Below are 20,407 nucleotides of genomic sequence, written 5' to 3' on the forward strand. Positions count from 1 at the left end.
GTAGATTCAGTGTAGATGCAGTCCAGATATACTCCTCAGTATAAACTTATTGCCTGTCAATCAAGGAGAATCTTCAGGTTAGTGAAGGCAGCAGTCGGCTATTAGCGATTTCTTTTACTTAAATGAACGAGGAATAGAGTAAATTTAGTAAAAGCTGGCATATGGTGCTATAAGATAGAGGTTAACAGCAGGTGTTCTCAGTCACTGTCGCCGTTTTGCTGGGGGATTTAATATGCGACACCTCCAGCCTTGACTTGATGCTTCTGGTAACGTTTCAACGAGACATTCTTTCGGGTTTAATCGACCATTAGCAAATAGTTACTGGACACACATGTGACAATCACATGCAAATTGTATCTAGCAATGGAAGATAAAGTTGCATTGCTATGAGAGCCGGCTATCATAGCAGGGAATTACGGCTTCCACAGGAAACTTAATCTTCTTACCTCCTCCAGAGAGCAGCAGCTCCTCTGTGTAAGGTGCTCGCCCGCAGAAACTTCACCTGCTTGTTTAACTCTCAGTGAATGACAACCAGCTAAGTATCTCCAGGTGAACTCTACGACTATAACTACACTTTCTTCTGCGCTGTATTCGTGCAGTAATAAATTCTGGAGATTTTAGCCCAGTCGACCAATCACCGCGCGTCAGCCTGCTGTCACTTTGATTTAGGCCAATCGGAGGATTACTCTAATCCTTGACGTTGTATTGTTGACCCAATCACGGTTTAGTTCCCTGTCCGTGGTGCTGAACGGGGAGATTATAAAAACAATCTGGACCGCGTCGGCCTGAGTTCTGGCATTTTTCTAAATATATCATCTAACATTGACAGAAATTTTGTTCTTTTCGCTTTTCTTGCTTCCCTCCCTCCCTCCCATCTTCCCTCCCGTGATGTTGTGTTTTAAGGAAATTGCTCTGGACCATTGTAATATTACAGTATATCGAAGTTTAATAAAGTATGTGTTTATAAGGTGGTATTCTCTTCCTTGGTCACAATGAATCATCCATCACGTTCTGTGTGTAGCGCTGAAGAAGTTTATTTCTTACATAAATTTCATGGCACTAGAGAATTCAGGGTTCACTGCAAAAGAGGGCATTTAGAGATATATTGACTCTAAGTCAGATTTGTATGGAAGTTGTTCACTGCTGTGGGTTATACTGCCATCTAGTGGCAGTGGTAAACACTGCACTTAAACAAACCCGAACAAGTGAGAGAATGACTTCAACTAGAAAAGCACTTGGCAGGGGTAATGAATGAATGACGCATGACTTTATGTACTCTTGTAGAAACAGTTTAGTGATGTAGAATTCACAAATGAGTGATGTTGGTGTATGTTCAAAGTATGGTAAATGGACTTGTACTTCTATAGCGCTTTTCTAGTCATACAGACCACTCAAAGCGCTTTACACTACTTGTCACATTCACCCATTCGCGCACACACACTCACTCAACACACTCATACCCCAATAGGCACATCGGGGGGCAGTTTGGGGTTCAGTGTCTTGCCCTAGGACACTTCGGCATTTCAGAGGAAGCCTGGAATCGATCCCTCAACTTACCAGTTGAAGGACAACTGCTCTTCCTCCTGAGCTACAGCCGGAGGAAGTATAAACAGCACTCGTGAAATTACAGTTAGTTAGTTAGTTAGTTAGTTAGTTAGTTAGTTAGTTAGTTAGTTAGTTAGTTAGTTAGTTAGTTAGTTAGTTAATTGGCCATAAAATGCAGTGAGATTGTTACCAGCTGGCTAGAAAATGTTCACCAAGTAAAAAGTCAAACTTTGTGTACATTGAGAACAATTATCTGCATAGGGAATAGTAGATTCTCTTGCATGCAAGGCTGCACACAAACATGCTGTTGGATGAAACAATCTTCCCAAGTATATTTACATTGTATAGTACATACAAAATGTCTAATATTTTTTTCTAAATTCCTATTTAACTGTTTTGCAAGTTACCAAAAAATAAAAAAATAAAAAACTATTCACAAGTCATAAAATTAAGGGAAAATATATCACTTAAATAAGATGAAAATCATCCATCCATCCCTTTTCTGCTTCTTCTGCCGTGTCTTGAAATTCAGTTCTGATTTTCATGCATCTTATTTTGGAATTTGTTGGCACTATTTATAATTCATTTGTCTCCTACTGGTGTCAAGTCATTCACCTACTGATGAAGCAAAGTAAGCCTATGAATGCGCTGTAACATTAGACTGAATAACTAAGTGTACATTTCATTTCATTGGTGTTTTTTTTAAACAAATTAAGGTAGAAGTCTGAAACAGCAGTAAGCCTTGCTAGATAAAGTGCATCTTAATGATGCCTTTGAAATGACAGCAACAAATATCTTCAGAATATTACCAGATAAATGAAATTACTTGCCTATGAAGTATAGTTTCATGTCAAACTCAAGCCATTGAAAAGAAAAGCTGTCTCTTTTCTTGCCTTTTATCTCATGCTCTGACTCCTGACGCCCCCTTCATCCTACCCTCCTCACTTCATTTATAGTTTTCTGAAGTATTTTCTGTCACCCTTTGACAGGTTGTTTTAGGGCTGGTTTGAACCTTTACACAAAAAACTCTACAGAATGTAAGTGGTCTCTGTCTTGCTTCTGTCTTTTTTCTATTCATTTGTTCTTCCTTTCTTGTGTTAACACCAAACAAGGCTGCAACTGAGCTTATCAACGCAAGGACTGCCTCTTTCAGGGTGTAACAGTCCTCCTAGTCTGTGTCAACATAGCTCACCTCTTACTCAATCCAGTGATACAACAGTTTTTCAGTTTGCAGAGATGAGAGGAAGAGTACAAATTTCCCTTCACATGCGTTGATAACAGGACCTTTAAACAACAAAGAATATTTCTGGCTATTCTCTGTGCATTTTGTCATATAATACACATATTAAAAGTTCAGGAATAGTAAAGAACAACAAAATGAAGAGAGAAAATGAAGGATAAATGAGCATGTTTGTATCATGGTCCTAAACACCAGGGAGACGGTGCCACGTTCTCAATCTGCATATGATGATTAATAATCTTAACTCACCTTGTCACTGAAAGAAATGTCAGCTAATATTCTTTAATATACTTTGTCTTCAGCACACACACACACCTTCATGTTCTCACATTTATTGTATTAAAAGCTTGAAGGCATAGGTTGTCTTTATCGGGCATGTAAATGCACATGGATTTCCAGAAGTCAGTTTTTGTTGTGTTTGGCTTATTGCTCCTGTTTGTTGCAGCTCTATGCAACTGCCCCCCAGAGCCAGTGTCCTCCAATTAAAGAAAAAAAAAACAACCTCTAAGCTCATGTGCCGCTGTTTTCTTAGTTTCTATGGAAACACTGTCTTGCTGTCCAAGCATGCGGTACCCCATTCACCAAACAGAGACAAAATAACATTGTGGTAAGGCAATCATATACCAAACTCATTTGCATGTCCAAACATGAACCATGGACTGTAACATACAGTGTTTGTTCACTAAACATTTCACAGTTGCTGATTAAACCCAGCTTGAAATGAAAGACATGTATAATTTCTTTTGCACAACAGAAAATGTGGTCTTTGTGAATAAAAGCGAGAAGAAGGAAACACATGAGAGGAACTTGCATTGAAATGCAGATCTGCATTCAGACTGTAGGAAGTATGTGTTTCACTGTCTCCAACATTCAAACCACTTTTGGTCTCTTTGTACTTTTGACATGAATGAAATGTCTGCGGCATCACTACGTAATTCCCCAACATCTCCACGTGGGGGCACTGTTCTCCATGTCTTTCATTCACTCAAAGGTCTTTTCCTTCCAGTTCAGGAGGCGCGCTGCTGTCAGATGCAGTTTGATGTGTCTGACCTTGAAGAAAATGACAGACAGACACCTTGGAGGCAACTGTACTCAGCATTTAAATACACAAACAGCACAAACTTGAGCCTCCTTGTGGCACTGACACAAGCACACCTGACAGCAAAAGCACTGTGATACTTTATGTAGATATACAATTAATCCATAACAATGTTATAACTGGTTTTATTTCAGTGTTGCAGAATTCTTCATACCTTTGATGATTTAAAACTTTAAGTTGAATTTTAAATAGACCAACATGTTTCATCTGACTGCAAAGGAGATAAATTTGTATCACAATATGATACTAGTGTGTTGTTGAGTTCAGTGAAAAAATTTATGCTTGACTTAGATTTTTATTAAAAATACAGGTTCCATAATTATTTATATCCATCTTAAATTGTCACAGTCAAAGTCTGTGGGAAAATTCAAGGTTCTATGCCAATCTAAATACTCCACTCTTTCCTGAAACATTCCAGTTACATAGATTTATTTGTAACAACTGTTTTTATCAACTCAGCAGTTGAAAGCAGCAGTTTTCTGCAACTGGTTTGTGGCAAGTGAAAAAGAAAAGAGCTTAGTGAGGACCTGTGATGTTCATTGTGGCTGCTCACAACTTAGAACTACAAGGCCATATCTAAATGTCTTCGCATTCCTGTAGCAACATTTCAAAGTATTATTAAATATAATTTCCATACTGTTGAAAAAGTCAGAGCACGTAGATAGGAGGTTAAAAGTAACACCTGCATTGGCTGATGCTGCGAGAGGTGAAAAAGGATCACTGCCAAAAACATCTTGAGGAATCGGATTCATGCTGCCAGCAACATCTCAAGCCAAACAGACCAACGCACAATTAATAAAGATATTACAAACAAACAGTCCAGTGGACACTGCATACTGCTGGGTTCATAAAGGTTATAATCTCATCCGGACAAAGAAGATACCTGTTTTGTGGACAGATGAAAGAAAAACAAAAAGTGCTTTAAAAATAAAACTTTATTGATTGAATGAATTATCTGACCACATGAAGTCTTCATTTGGTGTCAGAGAGGAGAATCATTCGAGCCCAAGAACACCATCCCCATGCTCAGCATGGTGTCATGAAGATAATGCTCTGTGGTGTTTTAAAGCCACTGAGCTGCTGAGCCGGGGACCCTAATCAAAGTAGATGGCGCCATGAAAACTGAGTACAGGTACGACATCATGATTCTCAACAACTACATCTGACAGTCTGCATAGTAGTGGAAAAATTAAGCCTTGGAGAGAACTGGACATTTCAGCATGACGATGACCAAAAGCGCATCACAAAAGTAGTGAAGGAATGATTAGCCAACCAAAGTATTACAATTCCAAGTCCTGACTTGAACCTGACAGAGAATCTGTGGAGGGAACTAAAGATTAGCAGAATAGCAAGGATACCTTCCAAACTCCAATACCTGGAGTTCTTTGCAAAGGATGAATGGTCAAAAACACCAGTGAAGAAATGTGCAAAACTTGTCAATAATTATAAGAAGTGATGTTAAAGCCAGAAAAAAGTTTTTCCATTGATTACTGAGAAGTGTATATATAATTATCAATAACAGCACAACCTCTATCGAGAATGATAAGAGTAACAGGGGGAATGTTTAAGTTCTATTTTCTAACTACTACACTTAAATAAAACCAAACATGATCCAAAGTAAATATAAAAAAAGGCCAAAAAAGCAAATAGTTTATTCAATACACTGACTGATTTTTACATGCATCATGCTTCTACATGTCATAATCACATAATAAACATGCCAATTAACCTTCAAATGAAATAATATCTTTTTCCCTTAATATCGTATTCCTTAAAAAAGTACTTGTCTGATTTACATTTACAACAAATTAGTTACTCTTTCATGAGATAAGGGTCTGTACAATCTACTCTCTATAAATGATGCCTGTATTATTGGTTAATTATCAAGGGACAGTCAATATGTGGCACATATACAAGAAAATAAAAACAAAACAAAAAATCCACATTGTTCATCATCATTTCATTATTGAAATTAAATTGTTTTCTTAATTTGGTTGTGTTCAAGGTTTTTTATGTAATTTTAACACTGTTTAATGCTGTTTAATATTTAAACAGCAGTAAAGAGTTAAATGTTAAATACGCTGAGCTGATATATAATGCAAAGAAAGTATGCAAGTACATTATAATATTTGGCATTTATTATATATATTTTAATCAACCCATTGCTTTTGCTCTTTTTTTTTTATCACACCCATCCTTAATTCTTTAACAATTACCTGTGTACAACAAAACCTGCATGGCTGTACCGTTTTCTTCTGCTGCACAGCAAAACTGGTAAGGAAGAAAACAAATATCAATATGCAAATGAATTATTTACAAAACTGTAACGGTAGATTGCATTTCATATTTATGTGATCAAAATATTTTCAATATGCACTTTGAAGTGAGTTCAGTCATCCATATTTTAACCCAGACAGTTTACCTGTAATTATACTCTTAGCAGATTACAGTACATCATACCTGGTACCACTGCAGACGCAGCCCCATGATGTCATCAGCTCCATCGTTGCTATGCTACAAACACGGCATCTGAACACATTCATTGCAATCTATGAAGACTTTAACAATGTCTCCCTCTCTGCAATATTTCAAACATTCCATCAGAGAGATGCACATGTTAAAAATGCCCCAAGCTCCTTTGGTCTGCATCCTTTAGGGAGATCCGACTATAATCTGGTTCTTCTTACCTCCACCTACTGCTGAACATAAAAAAAAACAACCTGTAGGAAGGGAGAAATGAATTTAATGGTAACAACACAAAGACAACCTACAGCTGTAAAACAAAAATAAACAAATGCAAGGAGGACAGCAGAGAGAGGATAGAACGTCAGCTCCAGCAGAACAGTGAAAGGGGTGTGTGGTCAGAAGGAATGAAAAAGACAACCAGGTTCAAGCTAAAGGGGGATACGACTGATTAAAGTCCAGACAGAGGTAATGAGCTGAACATGTTCGTCAGTGGGTTCAGTTCAGTTCAGTGAAAAATTTAAGTTCAATGTGTGCACCATGATGTTGCATATCTTGTACAACTCTGTTGTGGAAAGTACAATCAGCTTTGCAGCCATGGGGCAGCAGATTCACAGCCAGACAGATCCAGGAGGTTGGTTCTGTGTTGGGGATAAGTGGAGCCACTGAAGCTGAATGTCCACAGAAGAGTACTGCACAGGTTGATAAATATATTGCAGAATTCTTCACATCTACTACACCAGGGATCCATATCTTATGTCTTCAAAGCTCATTGTTCTACAGACGTTCAGTGTTTCCCTGCTGCAATACGTCTGAGTAACGTAAGGAGTCAGCAGAGTTCTGTAGAGCTGGTCACATGTCCATTTAATGGGAATTAAGTGTTACACTAGGAACATCTAATACCTGAAGGTGGGCCTTGACACACAGGGTTGGGGGGAACAACACAGAGAAGAAACAACATAGTGTTTTCATGCAAGGCTTCGTCAAGTCTGATGCAGGACAGAAAGGTAACAGAGATCGTTCCTTGACTGCAGCCATCACACGGCAACTGATTCTTCTGATTAATTATTATCATTTACAAAAAAATAAATAAATAAATAAAAATAAATAAATATATATATATATATATATATATATATATATATTGCAATGTTTCCCTCTGACATTAATAAAGAATTTTCATTTCATCTAAATTTATATAAAAAACACTAAAAAGTTTCAAACACTGAATACAAAACCACAAATCAGGAGCGAACCGTACACACACACACACACACACACACACACACACACACACACACACACACACACACACACACATCCTCAACAACCAATTACAGTTTTCTCTGTAGTAGAAAAATAATATTTTGTGTTCAAAGAAAAACTAGGCCTAACTTTCCTCTTTCTGCTCACAGCAAACTACTGAAACTCTTTCTGTCTAATTGAAGCCAGACAAGTTTACTATGCTAATTGGTCTCAGGGGGCAGGACATCAAATGTGTGTAAAACTTCTCAGCAGCTGACCTGTGTGGTTCATATGTGTTCTTCTTCTTTCACATGATAAAACCTAAAACCATGCACGCTGGGACATTATTCTGTGATCATCATCTCGCACAAAACTGTTATTTATATTAATGAAAGAGCAGTTGTACATCAAGGGGGCAAACAGCTTCAGAGGTCGAGCAGAGAATGTGGACCTGCCATGTTTGTTGAAGGCTTTAACCGTTGCTGCTGCACATTCATTCAAGTTGTGGTTTTATGAGCATCAGATTACATGTAATTAAAAACATAACTTGGTGCAGGTCATTCCATCCATCAGACCTGACAGACTGTAAGTTGTTCCACTTTTTGCCTCAGAGGCTGTTGTTCCTACATAAACCTGCATAATCACATACTGCTCTGCAAAGGTGCTTTTATTTACTACAACTTCCTATGGAGCAACTGCAGTGAAACCCATATAGACTGGGTAACAGATGGAGGCACTCAGCCAAAAGTCCAAATTTGTGAGCAGCTGATTGTTGGTGTTCATTATTTTACAGCAGCTTGGAAGGAAAAATGAGAAGCATTGAAGCTGCATTTGACCACAATTGCAGAGGACACAGCAGTGCACGAGGCTATTAGTTTCCCAATGCAATCAAATAATCCAATGGTCTAGACATTTGCTTTAATCAGACACCTGGGAAATGCATCCATTCCATTTCATTTCATCGGCTCAAATCAATCTCCCATCAGTATTAAATGAATGTGCTGAGGCCAGAATTCTGATGGAACAAGATATTATTACCAACGACCATGCTTTCATTACAGTGTGCTATGAGTGATTGTTCTTCCTCACAGTCTCAAGCAACATAAAGCGTTCTCTTGTGGCAAAGCCATCTATGCATTAAAAAGAAATAAAACCCTGCTTTTAAAAGCAGAAATTATGGCACCCAGATGACCCAAAAACAACAGTCAGCGAACTTTCATTTGTTCTCAACAAGAAATTTCCAAATAGATGCCACATTAAATGCATGACAAAGTGTGTGTGTGTGTGTGTGTGTGTGTGGGGGGGGGGGGGGGGGGGGGGGGGGGGGGGGGGAGCAGAATATGCATTTCAGCATAACAAGCAGCAGCTCTGCTGTGCATGTGAGCTGCTTCCTAACAGTCTTATCTGACAGGTTAAAGCTCGTGTTGTGTTCTACCTCCCCTGCGCATCTCTGTAAGCTGGTGAATGTGGGGATACTGCTGGTATCAGTGATGCTGAGAGCGCTGCAGGAGGCGAGTCTTTGTCTGCACTAGGAAGGCTGGGCTCCAGCTGGCTCATGCCATGTGTACATGCAAAAGTCAGTGGGTCCCTCACTGGGGGGGTGAGATGGTTGATTGATTGGGATGCACAACACCCACAAACCTCCAACTCCTCCCCCCCAGCCCACCTCATTGTGCAACCTCCCCCTTTTATTTAAATCAGACCTGCTTTGTCACACATAAACCATTAACAACAGAGCAAGACGTACAGAACGGAGTAAATCTAATGAATGATTGCGTGTCTAAGATCATGTCTGGATGGGATGTGTAGCCGCATTAATGGTCCTAAACATCAGCAGCCTTCCCAGCTTTGGGTTCAGTCAGGGCAACGAATTAGTAGTCTTCACAGACACTTTACTCAGGTCTTCATCCACACTTCATTTTCCATTTGCAGACACTGAATCCTTATAAAGGTTCCGTCACTCCAGACAGACAAGAAAGAGAGAGAGAGAGAGAGAGAGAGAGAGAGAGAGAGAGAGAGAGAGAGAGAGAGAGAGAGGGCGCCTGGAGTGAAATACTTTCTTTTTTTCTTTTTTTTTTTTGTGGACAAATGCACAAAAGCCTTCCACCCAGCAGTGTGTTTAATGTGAAGGGATCCTCAGAGAGTGAGAGGAAAGCAACAAAGGGGGGAGAGAGAGAGAGAGAGAGAGAGAGGGGGGGTGTTAAAATCACCGACAGCTTCTCAGGACTCCAGCGACGAGTAGCCAGCCAGTGTCTGGTGAACGGGCGTGTGCGCAAAAATGTGCGCGCATGTGTGCGGCCATGCGAGTGTACGCATGTGTGTGTGTGTGCAGATCAGCAGCAACACACACTTAACATTCGCTCGGAACATGGCGTTGAAGCGCCGAGAGACACGACGGCTCTCCCCCGACTAAAGGCAGCGTTTTGTCCGGGAGGCCAGCGGACTGTTGGGCAGAGAGGGGAACATTCACACGGAGCCCTTTACGCACCGGAGGAGACAAAAGCGGATTCCAACGTGTGCATGTCGCTGTAGCTGGTTGTATAGACGCACGCTGCTACCCCACTGGTGGAAATCAAAGGCTGTACATGGCGGTGGAGAGTCCAATTTGGCTGTTCTGTCTTCTTTCGCTGTTTTGTGGTGCATCCAACCAAGGTAACAAAAACGATCATTATAATGATATTAATCACTTTGATAATCTGTGTTTTTTTCTCTGGGTGCATGTGTTAAGGAGCAGACTTCTTTAATATACACAGAAGTGCAGTTACTCAGCACATAAGTGGGACTGTGATAACACATGGGAGAGCTACTGCGTGGATTTGCACCTTGCACGCTTTGCGCTGTGTCTCCTCAATATTCTGTCTTCACTTCACGTGGCCTCTGTGGTGTCTGTTATGTGTGTGTGTGTGTGTGTGTGTGTGTGTGTGTGTGTGTGTGTGTGTGTGGGGTGTGTATTCTTACTTGACTGGGAGACGTTTGCATTGTGAAGTTGCAACACATTGCCCCATGAGGGGCAGCCTTGAAATGTTGCCACAGGGTTGGCTCAAAGTTTGGGATCCAAACCAGGGAATAAGGCTCACAGTGGAGACATGTGCTGTCCAGTCTCATGCCATTTTTTTCTTTTTTAAATAAATGCTTGGCAGCAAAGAACAATTTCTCTTTGGAATGAATGTGTGCACAGTTAATTAGAATTCAGCCTCCTGCACTTAAAAGTTGTGTGATAAGCTGTAAGGGACCGTAATGCCACCGTAAGTGCATCACTTATCAGAGCACGACCCTGATCTTCTTGCAAAGAAACGTGACTTTTTTTTTTTTTTTTTTTTCTTTTTTTTTTGTAGCTGAGAGTAAATGATGCATTGCAGCAGATTAGTTTGTCGTTAGCTCTAGATAAGTGAAAGGCAGGCTGGGGAGGAAAGTCTGGTAGACATTATGATTTACATGATAAAAGAGCTGCGCAGATTATCAGCGCAGTTTAAACATTTAAATACTCTGCAGGATACAGAATACCGTGGTATGACTAGGGGGGACCTGAGAAGTGTTTGTTTTCAGGAAACTTTTAATTTAAGACCCACAGGAGGGAGTGCAGTTTGCTTTTTATCTGCTAACTGAGGCTGTAATTCCTTTATTGTGGTTTCAGAGATATATGATGAAAAGCAAAGAACCTTTGGGAAACTTTGGCTGGTATTGACATCTTCATTAATTGTAATACACTGACTAACAGACTGGTATTTATCTACCAGTGATGAAACCAGAAACATCTTTTCCATGATCTTGTGTCATGGAAACAAGCAGTCGTTTTATAGTTTTGTCCTTTTCTTGGTTCCTAAGACACAACTTGTTGGTACTTTTGTGTCTCACAGTGGGTTTTGTCACTAGTAATAAGCAATAAAGCAAAGCAAGAATTATTCTGGCAGTGAAAGAGTCAAATATAAAGTTCACGTGCGACATCTCGCCTTACTCTGCAAAACAGCATTTCTAACTCATGTGTTCCATTATTCATTCTACAATTATGCTTATGAAGGCTGTAAAAGAAGAGGTGACTAGAGGTTTGCCTCCTTGAGCTCCATATGGTACAGCAGTGGAAGGTCAAAGGATACAATTTATTTAGTTAGATTACCATGACCTGCAGACTCCAGCAGAGTCAGAATAAAGAATTACTTCCCTCAAGATGTACCCCACACATGAGCAAGTTCCACCTGCGAGGCATTTACAGCCACATGATGAAATCTCTTGCAAGCAAAAGCTGATTGGTGTGAAAGTTGATAAAACTGAAGAGGATCTTGCTTTGTTTATATGGGTACATTTACTGGTCAGTTTTACTTTTAAATCGTATCCGAACACCTTTTTATTTATTTTAAACCACATTTACAATAAACCTAAAATGTTTTTTTCCCATTCTAAGCTCCAATGATTTAATAAATTTTATTAGCAAATGAGAATAATAATTATCAGGTATTATATAACTGCTTTGTGTTGTCATCAAGGTCACTGAATAACATGGGTTTCCTCCATTCGGTGTGGTTTATTCTGCTCCAACAGTGGAGCATGAATAGATGTGGTGGGTATCGGTGGTGGTGGGAACTGATGAGTGGGGGCTGTGGGTGATTCTAGAACAGGGTGCTGGTGGGACAGATATGAAGGCAAGGACTATTACTACGCACACAAAGAACTTACTTAATCTATTCTAAAGCTCAAATGAGAATGTTTCAGCTTCATTTAACACGACATAATCAAATGAAAACAAAAACAAAAGTTCCAGAGTGCAGTAAGTAAATAATAATAAGAAACACTTTACCTGCTTTTATTAGTAAAAAATAATGTGATTATTATAATACCTTTAGAGTTTTTTACATACCCTTGAAATATATAAGTGCAGCAAAAGCACACACACACACACACACACACACACACACACACACATACACATGAAAACACAACTTTGCCATACACCAAGTCTTATAAACTATTAAATATTTCCTTTGGTTTATCTTTTTCTTCTGGCTCAGCTTGTAATGCATTTCTATGTTTTCTGGCTTAAATAGCATGAATTAAAATAGCTGGGAAACGCATGGTGCAACAAGCGCTCCCTGCAATTCCACAGGAGCAGCAGAGTGTGAAATGCCTTGCTCAAACTCAGATGTACTATGTGTTCATCTCTCTCCCACTACCTTCTCTTCCTAAATCTGCTTATTCTTAATAGGTATGTGAGGAAAGGAGTGTTTAATGTAGGAGGGAATCCAGGAAATCAGTGTGAATGACATGCAATATGTTGTATGAAAGCTTGCATGTAAAGCCCAAGTGACTGAGTTCACAGATTAAACAGCAGAAATATATCCAGTTCTCATCCCGCTCACTGACTGATGGATCATTTCCCAGAGTGGGCGACTCTCCTCAGCTTTTACTCTGTCATTATACGTTACCTTTACAGTAAAAAGGGATGCAGTTCTGGCATGAACCATGTAATAGCCTCTGAATTGGGGGCTTTTTAAGAGGGAAACAGTTATGATGGTCCTTCAGTCCAGGCATAGAGGGATCCCATGGTGATTTCAAAGTACTCTTTTTTTTTTTTTTTTTTTTTGTACAAAACTGGAACAGACAGAAGGGGGGTGAACTTTAGGATGGTCGGGTAAGGAAAGAGGAGAAACGAGATACTTACCATCACAATGATCATCAGCTCAGAGGTAATTTGTATTTTATAACTGCTGCTAATTACCTCATATGTTCATATACTCCTAACTCAGCTTCTTTTCATAGTGACTCTTCATATCTACCGTTTTTAGGCACTTGGTTGCACATCTAGCGGCTTTAGCAAGCAGTGGCCATTCCTGCCTTCTATCTTCTTTCAGTTTTCTCAGCCATGGAGGAAAGCACAAGCAGCATGCATGCATGCTGTGTTGTCCTTGGGATTTGTTATTCACAGCGGGGCTTTGCTTTTTGTGAGAGGGTGGGAAAAATAACACAACAAACATTCTGTTATCTGTTGCGATTTATACTAAATGCAACTGTGTATAGATGAGCAGCAGAATCCAGGATAAAGTTTGAAAAACTGAGTTTATTTACTGGTGAGGATGGATTTTGGACGTAGCTGAGAAGACTGAAACACCTTTTAAAGGTAAAAATGTACAAAACTCAGTGTTTTGTGAAGCCCTATGAAGCGATTACTTGATGTAATGTACATATGTAGTCAAACTGAGGATGTGTAGAAGTCATGTTGCTCTGTAAACTCAATGTTACATTAATAAAATTGAACAATAATAAACTTGTTTAGTGCTAAAATAAAGCTTTTCAAATGAAGACATTTCCTCAAAAGATTCTCTCTTACCCTTGAAGTCTGTGCACATCAAAACCAGTGCATTATTTAATATCTTATTTTTAGCTTTTTGTCAAATTTCATAAAAGATACCCCTTTGTGACAAATCCTTTGAGGGAAAGTTTTATATTTTGCGAGAGATAAAAGAGGGATTGATATATTCAGGTTTAGCACATAAAAATACATAGCTGCATTTCCATTACCCCCTGAATTGCAACAAAACCTTAATATGATAATAAAAACTGGCGATGGAAACATCTAAATATTGAATAACAGCTCAAATATTGCTAAAATGTTTTTATGCTCTCATGAGTTGGTTTTTCATGTGTCAATGTTGAATAGCGCAAAGGCGAAAACCCTTCTCAGCTGCTGGAAAAAAGTGCATGCTCGTGTCGAGCTGGAGCTAATCAAAATAATGGCAAAACTGGTACTTATTTTGTAGTTTTCATGTTATAACCACAAAGACGTAGATGTAAGTACAGTATGTACTTACATCCCCCCCCCTGTCTAATCAGAACCCTTCCCAACCCACTGATCTAAAGTAGAATTAAGGCCATGTTCACATGTAAACCTCAATTCGAAATTGTTATTTCCATGTAAACTCGTAGGAGAGCACTGCTTATTCAGAATGATTTCATTCTGAATGACTGATATGGAATTAAAAAATGTCATGTAGCCGTACCAAATGAAGAAGGGCTTGGGAGAATCCTCAGCAGCAAGCTGAAACAAAGCTACCCGGCTATCGGCTGAAGCAGCAGTTCTCATAAGTATTATGAGCTAAACACCATTCAGTGGAAACACCTGGAAATTGCTATTATACTGCTGTTGAAATTTCACAAATTTTGACTGTAGTATTTTATTTTGTGAAAACTGTAATCTGTATCCTCCAGTATTCTCTGGTTAGACTTTGCTACTGTTTTCTTTCATAGAGATCTAAAAAGGCTCTCCAGAGGAAACTTTGTGAAAAAGTTTGTTGCTGAAGTAAATTTGGACAGCGTTGGTGATGGTAGTTTTGGGAAGTATTCCATGGTGTGGAACTTGGGATTTTGGTGGAAACTCTCGTCTCTTTGTTAAACATTACGGTGATGTAAAGTCGACAGAGGACAAGTTCATGAGTTACATTTTGTTATATAAATATTATATTAGACATAAAAGTTATCGCACTGCAAAAAGAACAACAGGCAAATGACCATTTACATCAACCTTATGATGACTTTTTATGGTTGTTGTTTTTGTTTGTTTTTAACACTTTCATGAACTGGTAAGGATATTTAGTTTATTAGCTGCCTTCATGTATTCTTGCAATATTGTTTCTCATTACTTTTAAGCAAAAAGTCTGAAAACACTTTTGCCATAACAAGAAGTCATACCTTATTAAAGAATATATCAAAGACATTTGTGTTTTTATTGCTACTTGAAATGATTTATTAGATTGCATTGAATGCTGGAGACTGCAAGGTTTATGGTTTTTGTAGATTTACAACAAAAACAAAGCAGCAGAGTAGGGAGGTCATAATACATTTCCATGGTACAATTATTGTCAAAGAAATCAAAAGATTATCCCAATTATGATGTGTTAATTCATTTCACAACTCTTTAAATGTGTAAAATCATATGAAGACTCCTTATTGCTTTTTAAACTTCATTTATGTATGAAACAAAGTGACGTGTAATCAGGGAATGTGACTTAACTCGTCACAATGCAGCCCAACGCGTGTGCTACAAAATGTTACAAATAGTTACAAAATGCAAATGAAATCATTTGCTGCTAATAATGTCAATGTTATGTCAGGTAAACATGAAGAAAATTTAACCCGTTAATGTACATTTAGCTTCACGCTGGGGGCTGGGTGGTTTTCCTGCAGTCTGTAAAACTGTAAAGCAACATTTCAAAGCAACTTCTTATGACATGCTGTACAGCCTGGCAGCTTCCACAATGACTCCTTAGTCTTTTTTTCTGGATCCAAAAACACTCCACATTGATGACTTAATTCATTTGTTTGGAGGGAATGACTCTTCGTCTGCCATACTTTCCCACTCGGGCGCCCCTTGTTTTCTCTGTTTTCTGGTGTTTTTATTCTTCATTAAGCTGCCTCACATTACGTACTGAATGCGTTACAGACTAACATGAAAATCAAAGTGAGGGTGTTTACATCGGAACTTCACCTGACGGAGCCGGCGCTGCTCTCCATGGTTTTGTTCCTGACGAGTTGTTTCCTCCTGAACTCTACAGTCATCTTTAATGTTCAGTGTGTGTTCAGCTCCAGTTTGTTGTGTCTGCACCAGAGAGACAGCTTTGAAACCTGGTGGCCTCTGCAGAATATTAAACATTGCTGTTGTGGAGCGTTGGATGTGGAATGACTTGCGTACGTCGCTAATCATCTTCCAATGCTTTGGCGATGCCTCAGCTCAGTCAGCTCATGTATGTCCAGTTGTTTGGATTTATTATTCTATGTAGATGCTACATTGAAAAATAGAGAAAAATCCTCATATTTCTGTCTCCTCTTTATCAGCACTCCCCATTTTATTCTTTCATGTTGTTATTTTAACTAATATGTAAATGACGCAAGTAGGGTTTTAACAACACATGTTCTGGATGTTACTGTAGCATAAACTTTACTACAAACCTTCAGCACCTCTCATACATGAACAGATTGAGGCTTTAAAACAAGCCGGCTGTGTCTGTTGAGAATAGCTAATTAAATATTAGGACAACTGAGTTACCTGTGTGTGTGTGTGTGTGTGTGTGTGTGTGTGTGTGTGTGTGTGTGTGTGTTTGCAGAGATATACGAGTGCACCCAATGTCCCTGCATGCTTGCTTGTTTGCTTGTGTGTGAGTGTGGGTGTGTCAATTGCAATTTGTGAGTGCATCTTGATCTCTCTCCAGAGAGCACAAGCTAAATTAGGATGCATATTATTTAAAGATGCCCTGGGCTGAGTTTCATCTCTATATTTGTGGAGTGAATATGTTGATTTTTTATAGCGTCCTGTGTCTTGCCTGTTCAAGCGGCTGGGGAAAAGACTTAAGAACAGACACATTTGCATTAAATGAGATGAAGCCTTGAGGTTGATAATGCCAGATGTGAAATCTAATGATTTGCTCTCTGGGGTTAATCAAAAGTGTTGTGGGGATTTTATTTTATGTCTACTTAGATTAGGGATGGAAATTTTGCACAGGATTGTGGAAACAAGGGAATAATAAAACAGAATATCTCAAATGTAGAAGTTATATTGTGTTAAACCACCAGGATGGTCATTAGTTGGTGTCAGTGGTAGTTCAGGTGAGTTGTAGGTATGGAGGCGGGATAAGTTGGCTTTTTCTGTCTGCTGCATGAGCAGCTGCTGAGGTTGGTTGAAATCCAGAATGTTGACAAGCTACAGTAGTCTAGATTAGTGATCCTCAAAGTTTCTCATTTTCATGATACTTGGAGGTATTTTCTTCTCCATGCATCACCTTTTCTAGAAAGAGGAACCAACCAACTCTGAATCTAAAAAGAAACGTCCGGTTAATCTACTCTGAGCTGAGCGACTCTCGTGTTTTCTGTTCGAGAACAGTTACTTTGAGTTTGTTCAATTTACTCCGAGTATCTTTACCCAGAGCTGGAAACCTCAAAAAAAAAAAAAAAAACCATCAGAAATGGAAAACCATTGCATATATTCACCATGGCAACCACTGACAAAAAGCTGCTTTTTTTTTTTTTTTTTTTACCCAATTGGAGCTATAGGTTGTCATTGAAGCATATGGGTGGTATTTTGTAGTGAAGGGCACACTACTGCTGCCTGGGGGAAGGGGGGGCATGAATCATGGAGAAAAACAGCTGCCTGAGTTATCGGGAAAGTTGAAACCCACAATACACTATATGTTTAATGTAATTAAAACTGCAATATGTGTGTTAAAATAGCCTTTCGATGAAAAGAAAACATCTTTAGAATGATGTGGGTTCATATTCCTGCTGGGGAAAATACACATGGTGAAAGATTAAATATAAATCCAACTTTAGAGAGGTTGTGTATTGTACTAGACCACAATTGTACACTTTTAGTCTCTATTTCAAACTCAATACACAAATGAAATACTCATTGTCTATCTGGTGTTTTTAACTCCCAACAAATGCTGCTTCAAGTAATTCAGTACATGTGCTCTCACAATAATATAAATCTTGGGTGTATCATTTGTGCACACAGATAGTAAATTCTCTGCATGACTAATAAATCAACATACATATTTATTTACTGCTGTTATTGATTTATAGATAACTTTTTTTCTCCCACCTGACCAGAATTAATCTCAGCAGCGCGCAGTTGTGTGATCTCTTCTTGAAAAATGAGCCCTTATGAAGTGAAAGCCTGTCAGACTCATTTGGATAAAAAACAACTCTGTACTCCTTTCAACTTCTCCTTACTTTTAAGTTGCATTAGATAAAAGCATCTGATAAATCATGCTGATCTTATTTGCATTCACTCATATAAATGTTGTATGTGCTAAGTGCAGATTTACATGCAGTTTGACGATGACCAGTGATCCCACCAACATTGCAGTGGTGCAGTCTCTACAAATGGCGTCATGACATCAAATCAAATTCAGATTTTTCAGTCAAATGATTCTATAATCCTCCAACAGTTGCAGTTACTCGCTCAGTCAAGTTTGGTGCATAGTTTATCTGTTTGTATGACATGATGGAACATTATGATGCACTGAAAACGGTGTTGCAGTAAACTGTAGAAGCCATCGCTGAGAACGAGCTCAATCACCAATAAACATGCTCTAGAGACAGTATATCCGTGTATCATACGGGGAAGCGTTTGCTTTTATGATTTTGCTTGTTTGTGTGTGTGTGCTAAAGTGACATTATCAACCTGGCTGCGGTTACATTGTAAACAAACCTGCACCGTTAGCCAAATCACATGACGGTTGAAGTATGTTATGTATGTATATGTGGAGTTATACTAACGAGCACGCTGGATGCTGCAGAGGAAAAAGCAGGAATTCAGTGCAAAGCTGCAGTTTTGTCACAACATTTCCAATATTTTCTAGCATCACACTACAGATGAACAGATTTATGAAGCTCTTGAACAACTACTTGTGCATTCGTACTGAGTATGCTTGCCCCGGTTCTCGTACAGATATTGAAAGATAACCGTGCCATGCTCATACTCTAATAGAAAATGTTCTCACTGAGATCACCAGTGTGAGCATGATATGTAAAGCCTGATCATGCCCTTCCTCAGAGCATGAACCAGGTAGTGTCGCATAACAGTGCCATTTATCATTCTGACAATGTGTGCAATGCTCAGCCCTGATCCGTGCAGTTGTGCATCATAATCTCCATGTGACTGGCTTTAGGAAGCAGCGTTAAGGAAAAGGGGATCCCACGTGAACTTTAAACTGTTGTGCCTGTGTGTTGTCTCCTGTCCTCACTTACACATGTGTATAGTCTGTTTCCATACTATTCAATCCCTTTGCAGATGCAATCTCATGCATCAGTGTGTTTCTGTGTGAATAACCAGTTTTTGATTAGGCTCTCCTTTGTTAGTCCCATGTTAGTTTTATTGCAAGCGTTGTTGATTCATGCAAGTGCGTGTGGCACTTGACATGGCCATGTGGAGGCCCCATGCTGCTAGGAGGCCCCACATACAGGAATGCTGCTCTGTGATTGGAGGAAGTATGACTGGGATGAATGAGCAATGTACATAGAGCAGGAGGCATGAGAGACTTTGCTGATACACCCCGCCCGCCTCATTCTTTATCCCCTGTTTCTCCCCTCTGTTTCATATTTGTCTCACCACATTCCCACATTTTTTCACTGAGAGGACAGTCACTGTAATTCCTCTTTGTTTTAACTGTGAATACTAAGTTTGTTTTTGACAGAGTTAGACTTTGGAAGTCGTGCACCAAAAGTACAAGTATGACAAGTGCAAAGGTGGATTTAAGAAAAAAAAATAGAGAGAATTGAAATATTTGCTGCGCTAAAATTAGAATAATTTAATAAACTAACATTTCTTAATCATTTTTGAAATGCTAAATTCACAAAAAAACTGGCTTTCCTTACTTTTTAGTCTCATATCAGAATTTGAACAAACTCATTTATGCAATACAGAAATTGTAGGAAAAAAAAACTAAATAAAATGAAAAATGATTATAATGAATAAAGAAATATCAAAATATAGCACTTCCTTTAAAAAGTACCTTTATAGACCGCATATAAAAAAGTAAATTATCCACAATCCTTATGCTAGTATTTGTCTTCATTAACTTTTAAAGGTTAAGTTATGCTGCATTTGTTGCTACCTTGAGGTGGGAAAACAGAAATTTTGTCGTGCTTTTAAAGAAAAGTTGAATTCATACTACTCTTTTCAGTCAGCCTACTTTGTCTAATGTTTTACCTTAACTTGGGATTCAGACTTTTAATTGGGATCCTTTTTTACCTGTTGTTGGAAATTCCAGCAAATACCCAATCAGCAGCTCTACCTCTGCTCCATTTTAATGAGCAACAGTTCTTAAAATGAA

General features: G+C 38.9%; 1 protein-coding gene across 1 annotated transcript in view; it reads left to right on the forward strand.

Annotated features, from left to right (window-relative positions):
• Positions 1–10,174: 10,174 nt before the first annotated feature.
• The window catches only part of igdcc4 (immunoglobulin superfamily, DCC subclass, member 4), a 52,578-nt gene continuing 42,345 nt past the window's right edge, over positions 10,175–20,407 (forward strand). The window contains exon 1 of the mRNA XM_079246270.1: positions 10,175–10,244. Coding sequence (XP_079102396.1) covers positions 10,178–10,244 — 67 coding nt within the window. The 5' untranslated portion in view covers positions 10,175–10,177. The remainder of the gene's footprint in view (positions 10,245–20,407) is intronic.

This window comes from Telmatherina bonti (genome assembly GCF_933228915.1).
Source record: "Telmatherina bonti genome assembly, chromosome: 1".
Taxonomy (NCBI): Eukaryota; Metazoa; Chordata; class Actinopteri; order Atheriniformes; family Telmatherinidae; genus Telmatherina; species Telmatherina bonti.